The sequence below is a fragment of the Mycteria americana genome, chromosome 1, assembly GCF_035582795.1.
Source record: "Mycteria americana isolate JAX WOST 10 ecotype Jacksonville Zoo and Gardens chromosome 1, USCA_MyAme_1.0, whole genome shotgun sequence".
NCBI classification, from domain to species: Eukaryota; Metazoa; Chordata; class Aves; order Ciconiiformes; family Ciconiidae; genus Mycteria; species Mycteria americana.
This window is the reverse complement of record NC_134365.1, coordinates 99,664,515-99,690,743: the sequence shown is the minus strand read 5'-3', so window position 1 is coordinate 99,690,743 and position 26,229 is coordinate 99,664,515. Positions and strand designations below refer to the sequence as shown.

The following is a 26,229-nucleotide window of genomic DNA, read 5'->3' as shown; positions in this document are numbered from 1 at the left end:
TCCCCCAAATATATTTAAGAATCCTTTTTTTAATGCTTTGCCAACACATCTGCCCCGGAACAAAGTATGTATTTAGGGTGCAAGTATTTATAGATCCAAAATTTTGGGACAATGCTACCACTAAAAAAAAGAAAAAGTCCTAAAGAGGGCTACTTCTGGGGAAAAAAACCCGTTTGTTGGAACGTTGCTGAAATAGTAAAATGTGTATTACCCCAGACGTAGGAAGAAGAGAGCATTTATCCTCGCTTTTAATTGAAGGGCAACAACAGATCGCTTACAAATTCTTCTGTGTTTTGTGCTATTTTTAAAAACTTTGTATTTCAGTTCTCTGTAGAGTGTATCAGAGCGATACCGAAACGCCAAGCGCTGTGGAGCTGGCGGCTGGCAGGAGGGGGGCTGAGGGCCCCTCGGCGTGTGAGGACCGGGCAGGGCAGCGGGGCGGCGCGGACTGTAACTCCCGCCGGGGGCAAACGTGCCGCTGGCAGGGGCAGGTTTTCCGTGGGGCTTTTAACGAGAGGCAAAACCCCCTCTGCTCTCCTCCCCCGGATTATTTACAAGTGCCACGTCATGTGATTAACGAGAACGGAAATGGAAACCGAAACCGCTGGCCGCCTCCTCCTCCCGGCTCGGGGCCGCGGCCCTGCCCGCCCCCCTGTCAGGCACCCCCGCAGAAAGGGGGCGAAGAGGGGGGGGGTTAAGCGTTGCTGGCGGGAGGTGATGCCCCCCCGAAGAGGGTTCTGACCGCGTTTTGATCAATAAAGCGAGCGGGGAGTCGCTGCAGGAAGGGGAGCGGGAGCCGCCCTCTCAACGCTTCCCCTTTGATTGCACTCGGCACCCTCCTCCTCGCAGCCGCGACCGTGTTAGTCAGCCATTTTATTCAGCTGTTACTCGAATCACCACCTTCGGCTCTGTGCATGCAGAGAAGCACAAAACAAACATCACGACCCCAGAGCTCAAGCAGTCATGGCAGATATGCCCTGATAATTACTTAAAACATAAAACGCGAGCTTTGTTGAAGCTATGCCCGCGGGATGTTTCGCTTTCCCCGAAAGCGGGAAGAAGCGGGGCCAGCTGCCCGCCCGTGGCGCCAAGCCTGCCCCCAGTAGAGGCCCCCCCTGCGACCCAGCCCCGCGCTCCCCTCGGCGTCACCCTGCGCTGCCCGCACCCGACAGGCGAGCGGGCGGGGCGCGGGGGCCAACGGCCGCCGGCAGACGGTTTACTCCGTCACCTCGCGGCGGGGGCGGGGAGCAGGGGCGCTCGTCACCACCCCCGCGCCAGCGGCCGCAGCCAATCAGCGGCGGAAGACGCCCCCTCCTCCCCCGAGCGCCCCGCCCCCGGCGCGGATCCGCCCGTTGCGGCGACCAGCTCCGGAGGCTGTCGGGCTGCCTGGCCGCGTTGCCGCCGCCGCTCCGCCATGTGGCTGTTGGCCGCTTGGGTGCTGCTCAGCGCTGTGGGCGCCGGTGAGTTCTCGCTGCCCTCTTTCTTTCTCCGTCGTCGTCCCGACCCTTGCGGCTGGGGCCGCGGCAGCCGGGTCCGAGACACCTTCCGCCCACCCCCCGCCTCCAACGGGTTCTTGGTGCAGGCGCCCCGCCAGCCCCGGAAGTAGCCCCGGCGAGGCCCCGGGGGCGGGAGGGGGATGTGCGGGTGTGAGGGAAGGAGGACAGAGCTGCCTCCCCTGGCCCGCGCAGCCGTTGGGCACGCGGGTGTCGCCCTGGCGGCGGGGGGAGGTGGGCCGTGAGGCGGCCGGTCCCGTGGGGCGAACGGCGTGGCGCGGCGCGGCACCTGTCCACCCTGCCGCCGCGGTTGCGGGCAGCTGCGGCTCCCTCCGTTCGGCGTGGTGGCTCGCATTGCCCCTGCCCGGAGCTCCCGGCTGTCGCTGGTGGCCGCCGGGCAGCGACGGTGGCAGCAGGCGTGTGTGGGACTGCGATCTCCTTAGCTGTAGCTCGCCATCCGTTGGCGGGGCGTGCCTCCCGCCCCACGCCTTGCCGCTTCCCTCGTCCTCCCCGGGTTTGGGAGTGGGTTGCTTCTTGCAGAAGTTGCGGGGAAGAGGAGGGACACCGTGACCAGCGCAAAGCTCCTCGTCTTGTGCTGGTAGCATTAGGGCAGCTTCGCTTAATGTGCTTTCTTGAAGAAATAACGATGATCAAACTCGTCGTGTGCTGTACAGTTTCTAGGGTTGACGGCATTTCTTGATCTTAAAAGTTTGGGTGTTATTGATGTGTAAATGACATCTTGCAGTCTAACTTCTTGTTTTTCTGTGCCTCGAGAAGAAACTCGGGAGGGGGGAGAGTTAAAAAAATTGCAACACTTTCACCGAAATGCAAATGCTAGATTGTTCTTCTGTCAGTAAGCAGCACATCTAAACCTGCATGTTTAAAGCTAGTATCTAAATTCATGTCTGGGTTCCTGAGTTAGCAGTAGACTGGCTTAAATGCAGAGTGCCCTAGCATGTTTTGTGGTCAGTGAGAAATGCAGGTGTCCATCAGGTACAACTACCAAGCTTAGCCAATTTTGACATAATGTGCAGTAATCCCGAATTTGCACTGCATATGTCATTTGAAATAACCTTTCTGTGGCAGTTTCACAACTGCCTATTGTTTAGAAGCAGCCCCCCAAAACTGCTCTAAAATTACCACCTTTATGTGACACCTCTAAGTTGATAATCCATGAGAAAGTTTGAGGCTAGGAGCCCGCCTAGTAGTCCACTGCCTGCAGGATTTGGGAGCTGTTGCTGAAGGGTTCTGATGACTTCCTCCTACCACAAGAATGTCACTTTTTGTTGGAAGCGAATGTCGGAAGTTTATAGGGGAAATATCACCTGTCGTAAGCAGGTCAGGTTCCCGTTAGTGAGATGGCAGCCACGCAACCCTTTCTGCTAAAGCAGTCGGATTTGCAGAGGACAAAATCCGCAAATATTTGTTTGTGTGCTTCTGCTGGTGCCTGTCTGCAGCCTGCTCATTATTTCCCCATCACTCTGCTGGTGGAGCAGTTCACATGAGTACTTCTAAATTGGCTTCAGGCAAAATATGCCAACTCTCATAGACTACACAACAGCAAACTGGTGGAATCAGTAATTTACAGCTCCATGCCGTTCTGTGCTGATATTGGGGAGAAAATTGTGATCAATTTGTTTTAATTCCTTCAAGATGGTTGGGTTTTATTTGCTTTGGTAAGTATTTGGAAGTATAGTTGCTTCCTTGAGTTGAAAATCACCTTTCTTCTCAGTGATGGAGCCAGCAGAGAATAAATTCTTCCTACAAAATGTAAATGTGCTAGCTCTAAAGGAGAAAAAAAAAAGAAGAACAAAAAACAAACCCCAACAACCCCACACTCAAAACCTTTTATCGTGAAGTAGTGTTAAAATAAAACATGTGAAAATTATTTCAGGAAGAGCCACTGAAGCACTACAGCTTTTAATTGTGTGCATTTATTTTTCATTAGTGCATAGTTTGGGGTTTGGGTACAGTTTCCTTTTGTTCTGCTTTTGTTACTTTTATTTTTTGAGGTACAGTTTAAAAAATGCAACACAAGGAGTGAACCAGAGAGTAATTCTTTCTTCATTGTTAAGTGCTGTCATGCATAATCCATATTTAGTCAGTTTATTATAAGCTTTTGATATTCAGCAGTAATCCAGTGACTTGTGTGAGAGTATTAAATCAATGTTTCAAGGATCAGTGCTTTTTAAATTTGATCTGAGACTGTTGCTTTGAAAAAACTGAGCTGCTGCAAATAGTGACACAACTTTTATTAATTTTTTCCCCCTTTTTTTTTTTCTCCTCCCTTTCCTGTAATTGAATTTAGTCATCAAATGTGTATCACAATTCTGAGCTGGTTTAGCCATGTGAATACCAGTAGTTCGTCTGAAGTCACTGGAGCTACACCAGTTTGTAAGTCTGTGTGCTTACAGTATTAGGGGTTGTGGTCTTGTTTTACAGTACGTATCTTTTCACATATTTGGTTTTATCAGGTGGATATAGTCAAGCATGTTGAATAATTAATGCCACTGGGACTTTGGTGGGGAGCAATGACTATTAGGACAGCTATTAAACTAAGTTACAGTTTCATTCAAATGAGGAAAAATAGAGAAAATACAGGATTCAAAGCCTTCATTTTTGCAGTCAAGTTAGTTTAATTAACCTAATTTAAACACTGATTAATTTAAATACTGATGTTACAATTTTTGGTATTCTCAAGAACTGATGAATGGATCTTCATTTCAGATAGAATCTTGGCATAGGATTTAGGTCTTTCTTGAAACAGTGGTCAGTCAGTACTACTGTTTTTGAACTGTGGTGCAATGTGGGAGAGAAGTGATAAAAAACAGCAGTGAACATAATCCCGTGTGAATGCTGCATTAAATGCTATTGTTAGTAGCATTAATCACAACGATTTAATACAGGACATTTGTTGCTACAAATTCTCCGTTTTCAATTCTATTGTGTATAGACTCAAATACTAAGTAAATAATAATCTTATTTAATATATGGTATTGTGTGGGCACCTCCTCCATTGGAAAGGAAAAGAGAATGTGCAAGAAACGATCTAAACCTATGGGCTTTTGGCTCCACCTTCAGAGATAAGAAGGAACAAATGAAAAACCTTTGTTGACTAAGCTGCCTTGCCTGCCTTCTCTCAGAAGTGTAAAAGTAGAATTTTTATTCCCCCTGTCCTTAACGAAATGTAAAGGATGCTTGTGTGGAGCTGATGCCTGGAACTCTGTTTTTAGGTACCTGTGTGATCAGCAGCAAAAATTTGAACATCAGTGGGACAACCTGTGGTTAATGTTATGAGTATGCTTTGCAGAAACCAGGCCTTAATGCAGTATTTCTGTGTATGGCATTTTAGGGGAAGTGTCCAAGTAAGTGGCAGCCCAAAGTTTTATTACTTTTTTTTAAAATTTATGATAGGTTATGTTACCTATACATTAAATGGATGTGAGAAACGGCTAAGTCTGTGTAGAGGGGCTGGGGCAGAATTATAAGAATGCCTTTTTTCCTTGTTTTGTTACTCCCTTAAAGCATGGTTCTCTTTTTGTGGTTTCGCAGGAGAATTTGTTCTGTTTTCCCAAGTCATGTGTTGCAATTCTTTCTTCTTTCTTCTCTTTTGCATTAAGAAATAATTCTGAATGTGTCAATTTTCATTTTTCTTTATAGGTTCTGCCCAGTTGACATTTAGCATGACAGATGTTGTTGAAAAATCTGACTGTAATAAAACTGTGATTTTACCTTGCTGTGTGACTAATCTAAAGGAGAACAATACAAAGGTCATGTTTGTTACGTGGAAAAAACAAGGACAAATAATTTTTTCTTTTGATGGAGCAAGACGGCAGTTTTTCAGACATCCAGCGGTTAAATCAGCTAACTTTGTATCTGAGAAGGATTTACCCAGGGGTATGGCCTCTATAATGCTTAACAGTGCAGAAGCAGATGTTGGAAATTACAGTTGTGAAGTAACAGAATCAAACAGAGAAGGAGAAGTAAAAGTTGAACTTAGAAGCTACTCAGGTGAGTTGCTTGCCATTGTTCTAGAACCTGTTGGGAGGGAAAACAAACAAAATCTTACAGGAAAGAGAAAAATAATGACTATGACAATGTATTACTTTAAATTGAAAATACAGAAAATGTAGCACCCAGGCCTTCTAACTTGAATGCTAATATGAGTTATTTTGGATTAAGTTATAGGGGAGTGCTTCTGTGGGAAAGATCCAAACACATTTTTTCATTCTATAATAATGTCTGAAGATCACTTGTCTAATGTAGTAAAACCTGTGCTTTCCCACATCTTATAGATTATATAGTTGGTGATATTTTCAGCATGCTCATGTTATTGCATTACATACTGAAACATATTCCTAGTGTCTTTGTAATACTGAGATATATACGTCCATCACAATGGCTTTTCTTTGAAGAATTGCATTTTGCAATCTTTGCTATGCTGGAAAAATTACAGATAGAGCTAATAGAAATTCTGTATGAGAGCTCTAAAACTTGATCTGAAGGTATGTAATTTTCCAGTAAGGTTGAAAATGCTACTACTAGATGGTAACTTGTTATGGTTGCCTGGCATTAAATGTCATCTTCAGAAGACAATGTTAAACTAAAATAACGGTGACTAAGTGATGAAATTCTCATTTAGTGAGCCATTTTACCTTATCTTGTCAGACGCAGCCCATGCGCTTTAGCGCCTCAGCTATTGAATAATGGGATCTGCTGTACACGTGCAGTGTGTCTAGTATTCTGCAGAAGTGATGGTGTCACCGAACGTATATGTGTACTGTTTATCTGTTCTGCACAGGAGACTGGGCTTCTTGCTTCTGGAAAGTTGCTCAGAAGCACTGAGTATGTTACATATGTGTAGTGCGTGGAGTCTTACCCATGCACTGTAGAATTGTCCTAGGATGTTTTTGCTATTAATTTTTGCATTTGTCATTAAAATATTTATGAAGCTCAAACAGATGTTACTTGTGTCTTGCTGCAAACATCTGTGTAATTCACAGTTGGGTCTAATTATTGAGTTAACCATATACACTGCAAAACAAATGTGATCCTGAAATGGATTGAGAGGGGCACAGCCACTGAAAGAGTGAGGATGCTACAAAATAATTCGGTTCTTAGAACACTGCAAAAACAGGGGAAGAGGTATAGGCAGTTTCCTTCCTCTTATAACTTCTTCCTCACTCAACCTTTTTGGACTGTTTTTGCCATTCAGTGTTAAGCTCTAGAAGAGGAAACAAGGCTTGAGGATGTACTAGAATCAAGTCCCATTTGCAAGTTTTATTGTTTTATTTTTACTTTCTCTTTGTTTAGAATTTTGAAAGCCATGTAAAGACTACAAAGCAGGAAACTGATGTAATTTTTCTAATCTCATTTTCTAGTTGCCAGCTGTGGCGAGGAAAGTACCCCAACACCAATGGAAAAATGTGGTTGGTGAAGAATTCATAGTTGCGAGGTCACATTAGGTTTAAGAGTGTATGCTAGAAAATGTAAAACTTAGTCTTATGTTTGAGGATTTAGCTGAAGGTAAAACAGTCACTTGTTCTCTCTTTAAATTCTTCTGCATAATTTTTTTTTGTTTGTTCCTTAGTGTTCTAGAGAGACTCTTGAGATAATAGGCTAATAGAGGAAAGTATAGCAAGTGAGTTTTGAAAAGGGTTAGTGGATAATGGAAATCCTGTAGCAGTCTTCACTCTGATTTCTGAGCAATTAATTCATGCTGTTACTACTAATATGTTCCAATTGATGCTTTTACAAAGATAGTCTTATGAGAGCCAACTGTTCTCCATCTCACTTTACAGAATTCCTGGATTCACATAGGAAGTACGTAGCAGAGTGAGCAAGACTTCTATGCTAATGCCCCTGTCTTTGGGCACACTCTTTTCCTGATCGGTTATCTTCACAGGAGAGTGACCGTAAAGTTTCTCCTTTCTCTTTTCCTGTCTTTCTCTTTTCCTGTCTTTCTCTTTTCCTGTCTTTCTCTTTTCCTGTCTTTCTCTTTTCCTGTCTTTCTCTTTTCCTGTCTTTCTCTTTTCCTGTCTTTCTCTTTTCCTGTCTTTCTCTTTTCCTGTCTTTCTCTTTTCCTGTCTTTCTCTTTTCCTGTCTTTCTCTTTTCCTGTCTTTCTCTTTTCCTGTCTTTCTCTTTTCCTGTCTTTCTCTTTTCCTGTCTTGCCTCTTCTCCTCTCCCCTCCCCTCCAATGTCTGGAAGTCTCTCTTGTTAGTTTGGAACTGACTTCCTTATATTGGATCTCAAAATAATACTTTTCACCAGGAGTTTAGGTTATTGCTATGAAGCACCAGAGTAAGGGAAATGTATTACCAGGAAAATTTCTTCAGCTGTTGTTCTTATTTGTGTGTTGCATGTACCAGCAGTATTGCAAGCATTTCCATACAGTAAGTGCTTTTAGACTTTGAGACTGGACCATATGTGGTTCCAGGTTGCATACTGAAGTCCTAGCAGATACCAGGCTTCATGGCTGCTTTTTTTCTATTTGTAATACCTGGTAGTGTCATCTGGAAAAGCTACAGAGGAAATGAAACTCCTTTTCAGTCTCTCCTTGCAGATACTGCGACTTGTTAATGAATTGAAAGTTACATCAAACACCATTGCTGGGATTTGCCTATAGGATTTGGCTAATCCAGAGAATGGCAACTGTGCATTGAAGTTACTGTTAGATATTAGTTGCTTTTTTGAAAACGCAAATGAAGCAAAAAGCCTTCCTTTAAACAATCCATTAAATTAGGCTTCTTTTGGTGATAAGGAAGTTGGCAGATATTCCTCCATTTCTCTGCCTGTAGTATATTTTGTGATTGCCTTGTATTTATGTTGTAACCACAGTATCTTCTTCTGTGACCTCTTGTGGGGGGAGGGGAGAAGGAAGAGAGGAATTTGTGAACTTAAAACTGTCCTCAAGGTATTTACTTGGCATTGAAAGTTGTGAGTTATTGCTACTTAATTCCATGTTTCTGGAGCTGCAGATAGAGCTTTTAAATATGGAGAGTAAATGCAAAGAGTGTGCATCTCGATGAAGATTAGAAGTTTCTTTGGAAGCAAACATGCAGGCAGAGGAACGGTGGCAAGTCTAATGTAAGAAATGGAGACTTTGGATTCCACAGAGTGAGTCTAAATGAAGTTATGAGCAGAGATGCGAGAATCAACTGCATTTTCTAGTTCAGTGGAGATATTTTCAGAATTTTATTTCAGAATTTGGAAGGTGGCTTACACAGTTGTACAGCACGAGTGACTGAACAGCCTAAGGCATCCAAGATGCAAGGGGAAAAAAGCTAAATGGATGATGGTGGGAACAGCTAAAGGAAAATGTGTGATTTCTGAAATTAACAAAGTAGTGTTTCCTTCTCAGGTAGGTTAGCTCCTGTATTCCTTATCACACATCTGGATTTATTCGGGAATTAACAGCAGTTGGAGGTAGAATAGAATAGCTGGGGAAGCATCAAATTGGACACTTAAGATCTTGCCCAGCTTCCCTGCTTAGCCTAAATACTCAATTTTTCTGATCTACTGTGCTGTTGGTAGTTCCACAAGCTAACTAGCTTGTACTGCCAGGCAATAGCATAAACATATCCTCTGCTGCAGTGGAGGTTAAGATCTCCAGTTTGGAAAATGTTAGGGTAACTAGAAATACTGGAAAAAATAGGTTGTTACCCACAAGATCAGAGTGAAAAATACATAGGTAGAAGTCATAGCTTTCTTAGCCTATTATGACTCTTAATGCTATTACATACAGTACTGAGCAATCTAGAGCAAGAGGAGCAAAAAGGAGCAATAAATGTAAAGCTAATAACCTCAGTTTTTGTTTTCTCCCTCCCATTTTTCTTTGTTTATTCTCTAGGATCATGGTTTCTTCTAGTGGAAAGGGCTATCATCATAGCGTTGCTGCTGTTAGTTATTATTTTGTGTTTGGCTCAGATAAGTGTTGTTGGTAAGTATTGACTCTTTAATTCTTTGCAATTATTGATTTGTCCTAAAATCATTTGCTTGCATAAAGGCATCCATGTAAGATGAAAGATGGTGCTTACATCTAAAAGATGTCTGGTAGAATTGATGCAGATAATACACAGAGGGGTGGTATGTCTGCTTTGTCACATACCATGGTGTTTGATTTGCTCTGGAATCCTCTCCTGATCATCCACGCTGTGTTACTTACGTTGATTTCTGGGCTTTCTTTTGGCGTGAATCAGCTAACACCATGAGAAAGTTAACTTGTATACAGTTCTCAAGATAGTTCCTAATAAGCACTGTTACAGGCTCAGTCAATAAGAGTGCACCAAGCTACACTCTTTTGTGCTACATGGCTTTCCATTTCCTTTTCAGTGAGCCTTTCACTCTTTCAGGACATATAACATGTTTTTGGCATCAAGCTATGAAAACACTAGCCTGGCATGGCATTTGCAGAGTTTAGGACCTTTGAACTGAAAACAAACGTGACCTCATAAAAAAGATAAGTGTTTTGGGACCTCAGCGTACCACACGGTGCCCCAGTCAGGCAGTGTGGACGCAGGCACTGTGTTGAAGGGGGTCTAGCCCTAAGCAGTGGGATCTGGGCCACTGCTCTATTTGCTTGGAGGCCGGGGTTTGCTTCTTGGGGTTAAGATTTTTAGCAGCTGTATGCCTTTGTAGACAAAGGTATGATGTGCAGCCTAAAGGGTCTGTGTTTAGAGCTAGTCTGCCATGTGGTGATGTTTCTGCTGCCATTACTGTTGCAAACGATGAGCTTTTTTGCATGTGTGTGATTTTTATGGGGTATAATTGATAATGTCTACTGTCATTGGTTAGAACAAGGAAGCTTTTCTTCACTGTTGGTTCACCATGACAATGAATCATTAAAACAGAAACGTTTCATTTTATGATCATAAAATCAGTATTAGCGAAAGATGGTGCTCTCTTCTTAATGTAAAATTGTTCATTAGTCTTTTAGCACTGGCTGAGTTATAATTTAACACTGACATCAATGATTTTGTTAAATGTTTTCAGAGGCAGTACATTCACCAGTGTCAGACATCCTTAGATGTTCTTTATACACTGGTGTCCAACATGTATGCAGTGTAGAGTATGCTTTATGTCCTAGTCCTTCAGATGGTTCCCTGTGGTGCAATTTGTTACATCAGTCTTTGAGGTTTTTTCAGCCTTTTTCAATTTGTAGACTTCTAAAAAATAAAAAAATACACATTTCTGCTTAGAGTCGAGTCCATAAGAAATGGAAAGAAATCACACTCAGGGTGATTTATAGTAATCACATACATACTCAGACATCTATATATAATTTCCTTTATTACCTTTTCATGAACCTCTGAAAGTGGTATGTGACTTTTCAAAGGTCCATCCATGGTCAGAGGTTGACAACTAATATATATATATATATATATATGTGTGTGTGTGTGTGTATATGTGTGTGTGTGTATATATATAAAAAAAATTATTTTATTTCCATAGTGTTAGATCCTGATTTTCATTATTGTTTATAATGGTTTAGGAGTCTCTGATTTGTTCTGATATGTTAAGGAATTGTCATTGCCTTTTCCATTCGTAGCAGAACTTTAACATTTTTAGCGTTTTGATAGGAAAGTAATAATTGTCCCAAAATAAGCATGGATACATCCATGGAGAAGCACTGTTGAGCCTGCTTGGATTTTATTGCATCTGTGCACTTTATTGTGAGGTCTGTGACCTCTGTGGGGAAAACTAATTGTGCTACCTCTAACTTAATAAATGTGGGTGTACTTACTGTTTGGTTTTGTTGGGTTTTTTTTCCCTTTAATTTACACTGTTTTAGTTAACCTGTGAATCCAGCAATGCTACAGTATACCTTTAAATAATTTGTTAAACTGGATTTGATTTTTCTATGTAACGCTTGGGAATGTATGTTTTCTTGGTTTTGTGTTTTATGGGGGGGTTGGTTTGGTTTTTTTTTTGGTTTTTTTTTTTTTTTTTTTGTTGGTTGGTTTGGGGTTGGATTATTTGGGTTTTTTTGCTTACAGGATTGGCTTTTAGAATTTAAGTATAGCATATCCATTACTTATTTTTGCCTTTGTCTTGCTTTCCTTATTTAGTGTATTTATAATACGAAAAAATGTGAATTTCCAGTACAGATATGCAGGAAGTTTTTTCTATTACTACCATTCCAAATAAGTTTTTGGTTTGAATGACAGTAGTACTTGGGAGTATGACTGGAGTCCTGTTGTGTTAGACATTGTGAATATAATGAAAGATAGAGTTTTAATTACAAGAGAGAGTATTCTGTAACCCTTCCATAGATAGTAGATACTATTAAACATTTTGTCATATGTACCCTCTAGAATATTTACTGTAGATTCGTGATTTTTTTTTTTTGTGCTAATGCAGTGCATGTAAGTGGGATTTTAAATGCTGTGCCTGCTCCTTGTTTTTGTTTTTGAAGTTACTTATTTGTTTGTTCTCTGTGATTACCAATTTCAACATATACCAAGATTGTTGGTATGTTAGTTCTCAAGCTTGGAGGAAGAGCTGCCTTTTTTTGTGTCTTAGTTTTAGCAGTGTGTAAGGCAGAAACAAACACGGCTTATTATGATGTGGTATTTGTACTGTTCCTTCTTTTCCAAAGACTACTAAAGTGCTGCTGCTTTGAAACCCTCCACTGGAATCAACCATTTCTGAGATGGCAGCTATTTAGCAGTGCAGTTTTACTGAAAATTAGTCTTGTCTATGGCATCTGAACATGTAGGTCATCCCATATCTACTCATCCTCAAAGCATTCTGGTGAGATGGGAACATCACCTGGTTCCCTTGGTGATGGAGGTGATATGTCTGAGCTCGCACAGTGTCGCAGGGAAGAGAAATAAACCTGGAGTTTCTAAGTACCTGTCTGACACTCACCTGAGTAACAAATTCACTGTAACATTATTTAAATGTCAGTTCATCTACTTGAATTAACCTGTAGCATGTCCCAAAGTTATGATGATAATATATCACCTGAATTGTATAGAACGTGGAATTAAGAATTTGACTAAAACACAGTGCCAGGTTTCTTTTATCTGAGTAAGTCATATTAACCATATCAAACAATGAAAACAAGTGAAATCTTGGTACTATTTATAGTTCTACTTTTTTAGGAGTTTGTTTCTTTTAGGACAACAGTCCTAATCATAACATCTGTGTATTTTAGTGAGAGAATCTGTATGTCTGATTGTTTTCCTCTCCGTCTCTCTTTGTTTTGTCTTTAAGCATTAAAATACGAAATTGTACCTCAGAAGAAAATGGGCATTATTGTAGCAGGCATCATCTTCACAGTTGCTGCTGTTGTAGGCACTGTTCTTTTTGTCCAAGGTAAGTGTATTAAAATTGCCTTCCTAGTTTAAGGGAATAAGAGCACAAATGAATCTCTTCCATGCAGTAGTATGGAAGTTAGTACCACCTATTAATTGCAATCTACTAATTTTAAAATAAAAAAAAAATTATAGAATAACAACAAAACCAGCATTGTGGTTTTCAGGCCCTCAGATGATCATAGGGAGATACAGACTCCAAATCTATTTCTATTTTCTGTCCCATTACCTTGGGTGAATAGTAGGGGCTAGGAAGTGACTTCTGGTGCTTCAGTGGGATTTTTTATGGATTCTAAAAACTTGATGATACTATTGATTTACATTCGTTACTTTGTGCTTTTTTCCAATCAAGGATTTCTTTTTTACTAATTTCCATACAAATGTTTGCAGATGGCTATACTGCACAGAATCAAGCTGGTCTTGGCCTAATTGTAGTCCCTGCTGTGATTTTGGTACCGCTTCAATACTTTATGTTTGGAATTGGTGAGTATTTATTTATTCACTAGCTCAAGAACATACCAATAGCAAAACTGAGCTCCCTCCCCCCCTCACATAATCTACATACTGTTTTCATTTTTATAAATAGGTGCTACGATAGCATGTTGGGTTCCTGGCCTTGCTAGTATCTCAAAACATTTAAACTGTGTTTGTTTGGCTAAGTTGCTTCAGGGAAGAAGTATAAGTTACCTGCCTGAAAAATGAGATTTAGGGTAGGACACCTGAGTGATTCCTGCTCTTCCTTCCTGGGTCTTGGGACTGGGATGAATAGCTAACTCTCAGAATGTATGTGTTTCATTTTTTCTACTTATGGTTTATTTATAATTTTATTTTTATATACATATATATATGTGTGTGTGTGTATACACATACAAGAGTCCTGAGTGACTTACAGTGACTTGTGAGTTTTGTTATCGCACTGGCTGGCTGAGCTTGGAATTTAGGAGAATCTTATTGCTAGCTTTATATGAATGACCTACCTTTTGTATCTCTTTAGTTAATCTTTAAAAATTACAATTTTGTTTCTCTTTCTGTCTCTCCCAGTTTTCAATAGTCTACCACAAGCAACATTTGTGCTGATAGGTTTGCAAATTCTTGGTTATATAATTGCTGTGGTTGGTTTTCCACTGTGTGTCTCAGGTAAGCAATTTGTCTTGTGTAAAAGTGTCTTTTTACTTTTGTCTATACCTGATGTTTGTTTGTAACACTAAAATGCTGTGAAAATGGCTTTACTACATTGAGTGTTAGCAAGTAACTTCTGTAAGTGTACTTTAGGACTACTGTGTTAACGCTCTTTTATCTGGTGAAAGAAGAATAGCCCAAAGGCAATATTACATATATCAGTTTCATTAGTATGACTCTGTCTAGCATGACTGCATTCTATGAGCAGTTGCTTTAAAAAAAAAAATTAATTGTTTTAATTTTGCAACAGTTAGTGCCCTAGAGAGTCACCTAAAACCAATGTTGACCTTTATTACTGTTATTCTTACTGAGGCCTAGGGTATTTAGAAACTAAACTAGAGTCATAATAATTTTCTCATGTTCATTGAATAAATCAGAAATTCCTTGTTAATCTCTGCTTGTATGCGACTGATAACTGAGTTGCTGGCAAATGAATACCATTGAAACAGTTTAGGAAGGCAGATGCAGAGACAGTAAACTTGGAAGCATTCTTGGACTGTTTTAAGTCTGGTTGTGGCTGGCATTCTGTTTTCAGCACTGGAGAACAGTCCCTGTTGTAAAGGAACACCATCTAACCAGGGCACACAGCGATACCCCTAATCCCTGCCTCTAACCCTCCCTTTGTCCCCTGCCTGCCTTCCCCTCCACCCATCAGAAAACCCCACAGCAGAGAAAATGATGAATTTAGGACTAGGCATCCTTGGCAGTATATTTAGTAGTAGAATACATACTTGTGTTCATTGGAAGCACTTTATATCCCTGGTTTATTGTTTGTTGGAGACATTCTTCATTTTAATCATTTATTTGGTTGGGGATTTAAGAAAAACTATTTCTCCTTGAAGTCGTTTCTAAAGGTTTGTCTAATCTGAGTGAAATGATAGACCTTTCAGTGGAGTTGTGATTTGAGTTTTATGCTTATTGTTTAGTATTTACAGAGGTGTTTGTAGGGGGCACCTAGGTGTTGTCAAATGTAATAGTAAAATAAACTGGTGGGAGATTTCTGGTAAAGCGTTAATCCTCTAGGCTAATACAAAATGGCGGATGTTTTTATTACGCTCTCAAATGGACAGTCTCCCTAGTTTTTCAGGGTGACCTTTTCACAGGTCAGATAAGGTAGATGTTATCTGTATCTCTGGGAGTTTAGCTCAATGACCCTTTAAGTGTCAGTTGAGCTTGCAGGTAGTTACAATGACTTCCAAGACCCTGGAAACAATGATCAGAGAACAAGGAGTTTCTGTAGTGAACTATGGTTAGGTTGGAATAGCCTGTTCCTGCTCCATGATATCCCTGTAAACATGGAGCATTCCTGTTATCTGTGGTGGATTTGTCTCAGAACTACCCTTGTATTCTGCTCCCTTCCTCCCTTTTTTTAACTTCTTTACCCTGTTTTATCAGTAACAGTATTGTATTCTGTAATCTAATGCAATTATAGTTCAAAACAATTGGGATTGAGATGTCAGTTTAAGTTTAAAATACAGTTAATGAAAGAATGTTGTCAATTGCAGTGAATGATAGTAGAATAGCTAAACTGTGGTAAAATAGTACAGCTAAGCAGGATAAATCAGTAAATGCCTCTGTATCATGAAAGAATGTATACAGGAAAAGAAAGATGCAGAAGTATTTCTGGGATAGCTTTGAAAGAGAAATTAATCACATCTGTTTTTATCAGGCGCATGTATTTTAGTTCTCAGTTATATCTGAAAAGAAAAGTTTATGCTTTTACTTGGGTCAGATGATACAGTTTCTTGTATCGTGTTTTTAACAGCCTGTCCTCCGGTACATGGGTCTGTTGTGATTGCTGGCTTAGCTATTCTGGCTATTGCAAATTTGCTTAGTCTGACTTACGTGTTTATTATGGGTAAGTAGCACCTAATATTCTGCATTATTTTTTTAGCACTTAAATATTCAGAAGAGCAATTTTCTCTATGGTACTTTTCAGAGGTAGACATGTCTTATTTGAACATAAGGTGTGATTTCACAATTACATAGTTTAAAAAATTACTGAAAAATTGTCTGTATATATTGGCTTTGTTTCATAGAGACTCTGGGGAGTCTTGAGTAAAGAAATTTACAGCTTATCATAATAAACTATCTTGAGATCAACACAGACAGGTTTCTTAAGTAAGAGTGTTTCAGCTGTCGAACAGATGTTGCTGTTTAAGCTCTGCATTTACACAGCTGGCTAGCTGAAGCTTAGAACGGAGCAAAAGGATTTCAAGGATTCAGTAGAGTGGGTTATGGGATGGTGCAGACAAAAGCTTATCAGAATATGAATTTAAAGAAGCAAAATCTGCCAAGTGATTCCTACTGGTTAGAGGTAGGTTAAAATAAGAGTGATTTAAATGCACACCTTTTGTTTTAGTGAATCCTGTTTTTTCTTATGCTTAATTTTAAAAGCCAGGAGCAAAGGATAGCAATGCTTTGTTTCAGAAACTGGTTTGTTCACCAGATCTCAAAAAGATGAGAGATTTAAAGGTATAAAAGCCAGTCAGGCCTGCTAAATAAGCAAAAAACCACAGCAGTGCTGTGTGATTGGAATATGGTGCAGACATCTAAGCTGGCACACCACAGCATAACATATTATGTGGACTTTACAGCTTGGGTCTGAGAGCAGAGAGACTTTATTTCTTTCAAGCTGTGCATGAGGCCTCTTCAAACAGCTTGTTAGTTTGGACGCAGAGCCATGCAATTGAGGATATACTCCTTCCAGGCTCAAGCTGATGTGTATACAGTCAGCGCAGTCCCTAGTCTGCACTGAATTAGACAGTCTTCCAGGTTTAGTATGTGCACACCATGTGTGGGCATGGTCAGAAATAATAGAACCTGAGACAGGGAGGATTTCCATTAAAGAAGAAATTAAGGCAGAATGCCTAATATTTGATACATGAGATAGATGAAGACAAGTCAAAAATGTGACAGAGGTGAAGCAAGCCTTTTAACAACGATAAAAGTAATTTTTACTGACTTTGGGCTACTCGTATGTACAACTTTGATGCTGTGTGCTAATGGCCTGCATAAATATTGCATTTGTAGTTTGATTATGCTGGCTGAAGAAGTCAAATGTGACTGTTGGGGTAGATTCCAGCACACCAAAATAAGCACAAAGAATAGCGTGTAGCGTAATTTGTTTTTAGAGCTAAATGCATGTGAGGCAATTCCCAGACTGTACATGGTAAGATTATGCAGTTCCTAAACAAGAGGAGTGCTTAGAGGCTTTAAGTATTTGCAGATCATAATATTAAGTAGTTTTGGATAGGGGAAGCTTCAATCTTGTGTGTTGCTACTCTGTTCCAAGTTTTATCAGTAGATATTTTTACTTGGTTGATCATGACATTTATTCATCTGCCTGGTCACTCTTTTTTGTAATTATTTTAGGTTCCAGAATGAAAGAGCATCCTCGTCCAGGGGTAAGCTTAAAATTAATAAATTTGGGGTGACTAGATGGCTCAGGGGATTGTAGTGAGATACTGAACCTTTCTTCACTAGTTCGAATTCAGACCAGGTTGGTAGCAAGCAAAAGTTCTGGCTGTGTAACAGATGTCTAATGTTGAGTGAGTTGGTGGTCTTCATTGTCCCTATTGAGTGTGTCTATAGTACTGTAATTGCCACCCTTACCTAACAGCTACTCCCGACTGTTGTGCCCAAATGGAGTTTCAGGGCCTGTCACAAAAAGGTGGTGGATGTGAAGGAAAGTTTGGTGTTCTTTTACAATGCACTCTTTCACATGAATTTATAAAGACCCTTTTGCTCACCTTAATGAAAATGCTTTTTCATTAAGGTGTGTGCAGAATACCGTTGAATTTTTTCATCTAGGTGGCTTATAACAGAGACTTAGAGGTTTTTTCCCTATGGTCTTTTACACCAGAACACTTTAATATTCTCTTGAATTCCCAGCTATACGACTGCTATAGCCTTCATCTTCTTTTCTTTTCTTATTTTTCTATAATGCCCCCTGATGTGATGAGACCATTTGAAAACATAGTGTCTGTCTTTAGGTCACACAGAACAAATGGAAGAGCACTTCATTTTTTTAAAAGGTTTTCCAGTTCGTTTTTTTGAATTCTAGAGTAATCATTCCTAAAACAGTAATTTTCATAGACTTCTGCAGTGCTTTCTAGTGATCCATGGATGTGAACTGCCTGATTTCTGGAGTTTTGCAGAAGCAAGTAAAGAGGCGCAACTGTAAAAGACCAGTAAAATTTCCTTGTAGCAGGGGAGCATGGCAAATGCTAAGTCATCCCATTTCTTGGCTGGCAGCCATCATTTGAGACACATTTCCAGGTCTCCTCTTCAGTCTACAGACTGAGACCCAGCTGTTGAAGAAAGACGGTTTCTAACAGTGGGACAGGAGAGCTGACTGCAGTTAGGACAACAGAGATTTCTTTTTTTCCTTTGCTTTTTCTCATCTATTTTCATTTTAAGGAATAGTATTTCAGAGGATTGGTCTCTTACTTCTGTAAAGAATGTAAGTGCGCAGAGTTTTAAAAAAAAAATTTAAAGAAAAAGAGGAAGTTCACAAAGTTCATTATGTTACAAAAATGAGCTGAGAAATGTATTACAGATACGCTTCTTTGAAAACACAATTTTGCCGTTATCTAACATGCTCGTGTTTACTTGTAGAATGGAAGCAAACAGGGCAAGAGGAGGTTTTTTTTTTAAGCTTAGTTTTTGGTTGTAAATAAGCTTTGAAATAGAAACCAACATGTTAAATAACATCCTTTGTGGAACTTCATTCTCTTTATGAGCGGTTCTCTTCACAAGGTGGTTTTACACTGCAGCAAGGATTTGACAAATAAACAAATAGCCACAATTATGTAGTAGTGAACACCATATTACTCTATGAATTGGAGGCAGCAATGAAATCAAAATAAACTTTTAAAACTTAGAGGTCACTGGAAATCTCAGCCACTAAAAATATGGTTTTTGCAGCTGCAGTTAGTGGAGAGTCAGATACAGAGGAATTCAGGTGACAATAATTTGTACCCGTGAACTTACGGAAGTTACAGAAAGACCTAGTGGAAAATCAAGTGTGTTAATATGTTGCTCATTTCCATCAAGGGCTGTTCAGCATATATTGCTGTACTTTGAGGCAATAAATAGGTGTGAAGTAATTTTGAAAAGACACTTTGATTCTGTGTAATCTAAAGACTATGGGAAACTTAATATCAGTGAAGTGCCTAATTTTGACACTGAGGCACACTTATAAAATTACGCTTGACACTTTCTTGAGTCTGAGGGGGAAAAGGTGCGTATTGTGAAATCTGCCATCTTAACCAATTACTGATTTTTTTTTTTTAACGTTTCCATAGATTGCTTGTGTTGTTTCTGATGATTGTCTACCAGACTAAATGCACAACTGTATTTCCTTTTGAGGAGATTACACTTGATTGCTTGGCTACTATTTTTTTTTTAGTCGTGCTTTTTTATTACTAACCATTGATCAAATCACAGAAATAATCAGTTAGGTTTTAGAGCTTAGAAGTAGTATCTGCATGCCTTTTGCTGCCACCTAGAGGTATTTCATTGGAGGAAAAATTTACAGTGTGGAAAAAATAATCCGGAGAATGCAGTTATTTACTGATTTAATTTTTTTCAGAACTGTAGTCATTAGTTGTATTAATGTTCAGCTTTCTTCATTTTTGTAGAATCATTACTTACTGTATATGTCAATTAGAGTAATTTAACTGTGGCGAGCCAAAAGAAAACATGAAGGCTTTTTATACATATATATATTTTTAAATGTTTTGCAGAAAGCTGTAGAAGAACCACTAAATGGTAGGTGATATTCAAGGCTTATCTTCTAATTAAGGGATTAATTATGGAAAAAAGTAAAAAAATTAATGTAGTTCTCAATACAACAGCACTGAGATATCAGATTGGTATGCCAATTTATGTGGCTCTGAGACAGTAAGACTTTGATCCATCAATGAAATTATGCCTGCAGCTCCAAACTCCTTGTTCTACTCCACTGGCTAGCAAGCACAGTAGCATTGCTTGACTGTTTTAGGACAAATTAATGTTTCAGGATATTATATCCACCCTCTTCGCTTTGCAAAAAGTCCAACTTTTAAGAGGAAAAGAGGGACAAGTCTTGAAAGTTGATGTTAATTCTTCTTCATGAGCATTTGTCCTGGAATGTGGAATACTTATGATAGCAAAATCTGTCCTTGTCACTCTGTTCTTTTGATATTTCTTTGGGTTGGGGAAACTCTTACCATGGGAAGCTCTGATAGCGCTTAAGATGGGGAAAATTTATGGTGAGAAAGGGATAACTGAATTTTTTTTTTTAATTGCTATTCTGTTTACTAATTGGCATGCCGAGTAGTAGCAAGTTCTAACCCGAATTTTAGAATTAATCTGAATATTAGGTATGAAGCATTTCTTGCTGTTAGGCTCATTACTAATCCATTTGCTTGGCTTTTAAAGATGCAAAAGGAGTGATGTTAGAATGATGGTAAGTCCAAATATATCTCCAGATATTTATTCTAATTAACATGTATTTGGGGATTTTGATGTTTAGAGTTACCCAGTGCTAATATGAAACTTGGAGGACAGGTTTCAGTGCAGGTGCTGTTCTTATTTGAATAATATTCCATTGAAAAGAGAGAATATGTATTTTCTGTATCATACATAGGGGAAGAATGTGTATTTCTAAACAGTGAAGAGAATGAGTCAGAGGGAACTATTAAATAGTATGTTTCTGATCAAATGTGGAAGGTCAAATAGTTTGTGTGCTTCCTTTATGCTTATATAGCATGTAAGATGCATGGACTGTTTAATTGGTGGTGGGTTGTTGTATTTGTTTTTTTGAGGTGGAGTTTTTTTGTTGTTAATATAACTAAGCCTCCTCTACGTATTTAATTGGTGATCTCCCATTAAAGTTCACAGGAAGGTGGTTTAAAAGTAGACTTTCTCTCCCCCTCCCCCCCTTCGGATGTTATTTAAATTCTCTGAGTTTTGTTAGATTGTTTGTATTCCAGTCAGATTTCACTCAATTTATTATTTTTCACAGTCAGATAGTAGTGTTTAAAAACAAACAGAACTGAAACACATCTTAATAACATTTAAGAACTGCTTAAATAAGTTCAACTTATTTTTGACAAACCCGAATCTTGAACTTTAAGATCTAAAGGTGCACTGTGGCTTCTGCCCGTTCGTTATGCTTGATGTTTAAAGATCTACTAGATATTGTAAAGAAAGATGTATGTTTCAGTGTCCTGGCCTAACTTAAGATTTCTTCCTATTTGAAATGTCCTCAATGCTGGGATTAGTCCTTTCTGATTTTATAACGGCCTGTAAGATTGCAACACTGACTGCATGTAAATAGACTCCTCCTAATATATAATAATTATGAAATGAGATAGATAATAATAATATATAGTAATAATGAAATGAGAGAGACTGTATTAACTTGGTGCAAAATTCCCAAACTGGTACCTAAAGCAGGTGGCCAAGTTTGCGAAGATTCTTGGTTCCTGCAGCTTGTATCCATCAGCAGAGTAACAGAGTTTGCCTGGCCAGATTGCTGTCTCATTGAAGAGCTTAAATTTTAGATTAGATGCTCAGGTTTGAAAATGAAAACAGTCTTTTACTGATTCTTTTCTATTCAGAAGCTGTACTTCCTTTTCAAGGGAGTAGGATAAAATAGCAGTTGTTGATGCTATAGGTACTTCCGTTTCTTCCTGGAAACTGAGCAAGCTTTTCATGAGGTATCACTACACCCTTAGCCTAGTACTCCTGCATCAAAATACAACACTTCGCTAGTCAAGATAAAGAGTAAGGTCACTCTAAATCTGTTAATTTACTTGAAATATTTTTATATCGTGCCCCTTCTAGAAGGCATGAATTGACACTGTGACAGTAAATGAGGTACTAGTTAGCCCTAGTTGGAAAAAGGTGTTTCAGTTGATTTTACAAACAGGCTTCCTTACAAATACCATGTACTGCTACGTTTATGTTACTTATGACTACTACGTGATTCATCCAGATATGCCAGGTAGGATTATTTTCTAAACCAATAGCAATACAAGCACTTTTGCAGTACAAAGGACAACTGCATTGGTGTCTTTTAAATGCATTGATAAAATGTATACCAGTTAGTGTAATCTGAAGTAGGAGGAGTGGAAGGTAGGTCCTGCTTCAGAAGTGGCTATTGCTTGTTCTTCATGGTAGTGGTTTGAGATCAGGAAGCAAATAGATATTTGCCAGTCTATTGCATTCCAAACTGACCAGAAAGGAGATAAGGATGGGATCAATATGGTTACCACATACTGCCGAAGAACAAGGTAGAGTTTTGCTTGGAGATCCAATTTTAAATAACTTGACTGTTTCTTCTTGGGTCTTATTTAAGCTTATAAAAACCTGCCTCCTCTTCTAGTGCTGAGGTGGAGCTTCCAAAAGCACAGAAATTGCTAATTATCCGTTTCATTTTTGACTTTTAGGGTAGGGTTAGAAGTCTGTCTGCTTTTTCTGGCTTGAAAGATGGCTCTTAAAAATAACAGGTTTTACAGATCGAAGGCAAGGGCTCTGACATGCAAGCTGGAGGGAGGAACCTTTTGAACTGTACCTGATTTCTACCTTAATCTTCCCTTGAAAGTTCACACACACAAGGGGGGATGAGTCAGATGCTGAGGCACGCTAGCTTACAAAATGGCATGTGAAAGTAGACCAGCATTAGGAGTAAAGACAGGACAGGTCAGACAGCTAAGGCTGGGAGCCACTACAGCTTATTGCAATTCATGAGTTGGAGCTCCAAGACAGTGACCACTTCTCTGTTGTGGAGAGGCTGAAACATCACTTGCTGTTAGTACCACTCTTTTCCATTATTGGAGTGCTAAGCATGCTTTCAACGTTTGAAATAAAAAGAAGTCTTTTTTTTAAGTTGCAGCTTGGGTAGGCAGCACAAAATGTTGCTGCTCTTCCCGAACAATCTTTTCTTTCATTTTTTTTTAATTCCCAGAACTGCAGAGCGATGTGATGCGTGAAAAGTACACCGTTGTTGATACACCGTGGCCTTGAAGATGCACTACTCAAAGAGAAGAAATTCAGGAAACTAAGTTGCTTTGCATGTGTGGCAAAAGTGCTTTTGACATAAATGATGTAATTTTATAGTCACAGCAGCTGTAGCGAGGAACATGGGTGTTTGCCCACATGTGATCTTTATTTTCTTTTGTTATGGTATATATGGTATGGTTGAGGATGAGAATACAAAAAGCACTGTTTGCCCCTACAGGGTCTCCCTGCAGTAATCCTTAGTGGTATTATTTTCACAAACTGTCATTAGTCACTGCTTTGATACTGGGCCTGCTCAGCCCAAAGATTGCAATACCATTTAGACTATTGTTTTCTTTATTAGTGTGCATGAGCAAGGTATGGTCATATGTCTATGATGCAAGCAGGAAGTAGAGATTGTACAAATACTTCTTTTCTGACATTCAGCAAAACTTTTATAAAAAAAAAAAAAATAAATGCTTATACGCAAAGTTGCGTAAGTACAAAGTTTACTCCCACCTCTCCTTAAGTTATTAACAGAGTTCTCGTAATTCCACAAAACAGCACTGTTCCTCTCCATGGGCAGTAGTCATGTATGCTCTGGTGGCTGATATTTTAGTCCAGTGAGAGAGCTCTTTGTGCCTCTTCCGTATTCTTTGATGAGAAACTGCTCAGCTGTTGGAGCCTAATTCAGCACTGGAATTATGGAGCACAGCAGCTAGTAATTTTCCTGCTGAATGTGGTTCGTGTGTGTGTTCATGTTGTGCAGTTTGTGGTACTGGAAGCAATTTCAGGCTTTCCTAACTCAGTGAATTTGTAAAACTCATTGATGCTTCATAAAAACAGGAGTTGTCCTATTTAATGTATTTTTGACAGTGTGTTAAAAATCTGTTTTCTTGAATGGAAAAAGGAGCTATTTCATTTCTGACCCGAGTTTGTGATGCTGCCATTACATCGCAAATACATAAAACAGAAAATAAGTAGGAGGAGCCGACGAGAAGTGAGGAGGCTCAGTTTCTGTATATATGTGAGTGGTACAGGTAAAAATAAATTTTCTAGGACTTGCACATGAGATTTTACTACGTTTTGTAACTGTTTTGAGAGTTGTTCCAATATAGTTGGCTTTTCTTGGACTTTGTGTATACTTTGTAGAAATCTTGACACTGTCTCCTGTTCGTACTAAGGTACTATATTTCAAAGCACACATGGTTTTCTCCTTCTAACAATTTAAAACTTTGTTTGGAAAGCTGTTGCCAAACAGTAATGTAATAAAATCCATGTTTTTAAAGATTCTGAGTAATTTAGCAAGTCTCCGAGTTGGATGCTATAAACTAAGGTTCGTATCCATGTTGTGGTGCATGTCACAGAGATTAAAGTCTCTGCATGTTGGGCTCCAAGTCTTGATGCAGACACCTTGCATCAAGAATTCAACAAAATGAATTTGAGGGTTCTGATTTTACGGTATTTACTCTCATGAACAGTCGTTTTGCTAGGGCTGCAGGACTGAACTGCTTAGAGCAACCCATGGTCCAGCCCTCACTAAAATCGGTGGAACTGGCCGCAGTGAAGAGGGTTATTCATGTGATAAAACATTTAAGAAGCACGTATGATGTACACTTACTTTCATACCTTCAAGTTTGTCACTGGGAGTATTCATATAAGATTTGAGCTCCTATATATGAATGTTTTGATACAGTTTTTTCCATAATCACAGCAATATCTACCTAAAGATGGGAGATTACTCTCCATTAACAATTCAGTGTGAGAATTTACCTGATTAAGTACCATGCAGAGCTCCCTATTTATAACTAGTGATTCCCTCTGGCAATTTGAAAGCTGAGGAGTAGAGGAATAAAAACCAAACCCACTGGAATTCTGTTGAGGTATTCTGCCTTATAAAAACCATTATGTATAATAGCTTTACGTTAACTTCTGTAAACCAAACTGCAGTAGAACCTGTTTGTGTCACTGTGGGATGAGGCCGAGCTGTTACTGCATTGCTGAAACATGAGGAGCTAGGTGACCATGTACAGGCTGCAGAATCAATTGCCCCGGAAATGGGAGAAACCCACCAATCTGTTGTTGTGTTAAGGGCTCTGCTCTGGATTTCTTGTGGGTACAAATTTAAAAGCAAGAGTTGAAAAAGTCACTGATACATCCAGCCCTTTCCCACCAGTAATTTAAAACCAAAGTTGTTTGTAACTGTATGCTTCCATTTGTGTGTGTACATATGTGTGTATATACAAATATATAGGCATTTTAAATATCTATAGATCTATAGTCTTTACCCAAGAAAATGTTTTTATTTATGAAATATGAAACAATTTTGTAAATATTGTGCTAATATACTTTAAAAATAAAGTAATTTTAAGTTGTTTTTGTGAGATATTTTCTTGTTGCTATCACATTGAACTTCTGTAACTGCTTCCATAAATTCATAGTCATAGCTCCTCTTCTCCCTGCCTTTACACCCTCTCTTCCCCCAGATTACTCATTGGATGGGCAAGAATGTTCTCTGTGTTACTTAGGCTGCTGCAGATGGTTTTGGTTGGAAGATTGTTGTGGGCTTTATCCATGACCACACCCTTTGAGGTGCTCCAGCATGACTTCATGCCCAGCCACTGGTGCTTCAAGGTGTACCTGCCGCACCATGGACTTATCTACAGCCACAGATGCTTCGAGGTGTACCTTCTCCAGTGTACCTTCTCCAGCGTGGACTTGTCCTTGGGCCACAGTGCCTTCGGAGGTATACCTGCTGCGGCACAGACATAACCATGGCCACAGACGCTTCGAGATGTACCTGCTCTGGCATGGGCTTATCCATGGGCGCAGATGCTTTGGGGTGTCCTGCTCCCGTGTGGACTCATCCACAGGTCACAGTCCCTTGGACTCGAGTTCACGCTGGAGTTCCAGCCTGTCCAGTACAGCAGCACAGAAACAGCAGCGATGCCCTGGCCATCTGCCAGCCCAGGCCCATGGCCACTGCTCTTATCAAAATGTTCCCAGGCACAGCAGAGCCAGATGCTCAGCAGCACAGCAAGCAGTGAAAGCAAAAGGCAGCCACTAACGAGCACTAGTCTCTAATATACAGTAACGCAAGCAAGCCCCATGGTGAGCACAGGAGCCTGTCAATTAATAGCTAAACAGTAATAAGAGCTATAAATTCTAGCACTTTCCAGTTAAACCTGTCGTTATCTCAAACCCTTTGAGCCCTACGTTGGGCGCCAAAAAGGACTGTTGTGGTTTA

At 39.7% G+C, this 26,229-nt stretch overlaps 1 protein-coding gene across 4 annotated transcripts; it reads left to right on the top strand.

Annotated features, from left to right (window-relative positions):
* Window positions 1-1,309: 1,309 nt before the first annotated feature.
* On the top strand, window positions 1,310-24,828 carry CD47 (CD47 molecule). 4 transcript variants are annotated; one of them, XM_075514920.1, is made up of 12 exons: window positions 1,310-1,460; window positions 5,154-5,504; window positions 6,875-6,922; window positions 9,344-9,433; window positions 12,712-12,813; window positions 13,203-13,295; window positions 13,854-13,949; window positions 15,757-15,849; window positions 17,367-17,398; window positions 19,742-19,766; window positions 20,418-20,445; window positions 22,951-24,828. In XM_075514920.1, exons 1-11 carry the CDS (start codon window positions 1,415-1,417, stop codon window positions 20,441-20,443), a joined length of 1,002 nt encoding a protein of 333 aa, XP_075371035.1. In that variant the 5' UTR covers window positions 1,310-1,414; the 3' UTR covers window positions 20,444-20,445; window positions 22,951-24,828. The 4 variants fall into 4 exon arrangements, with proteins under 4 accessions (XP_075371035.1, XP_075371026.1, XP_075371042.1 ...); XM_075514911.1 differs by lacking the exon at window positions 20,418-20,445; XM_075514927.1 differs by lacking the exons at window positions 6,875-6,922; window positions 20,418-20,445.
* Window positions 24,829-26,229: the final 1,401 nt, after the last annotated feature.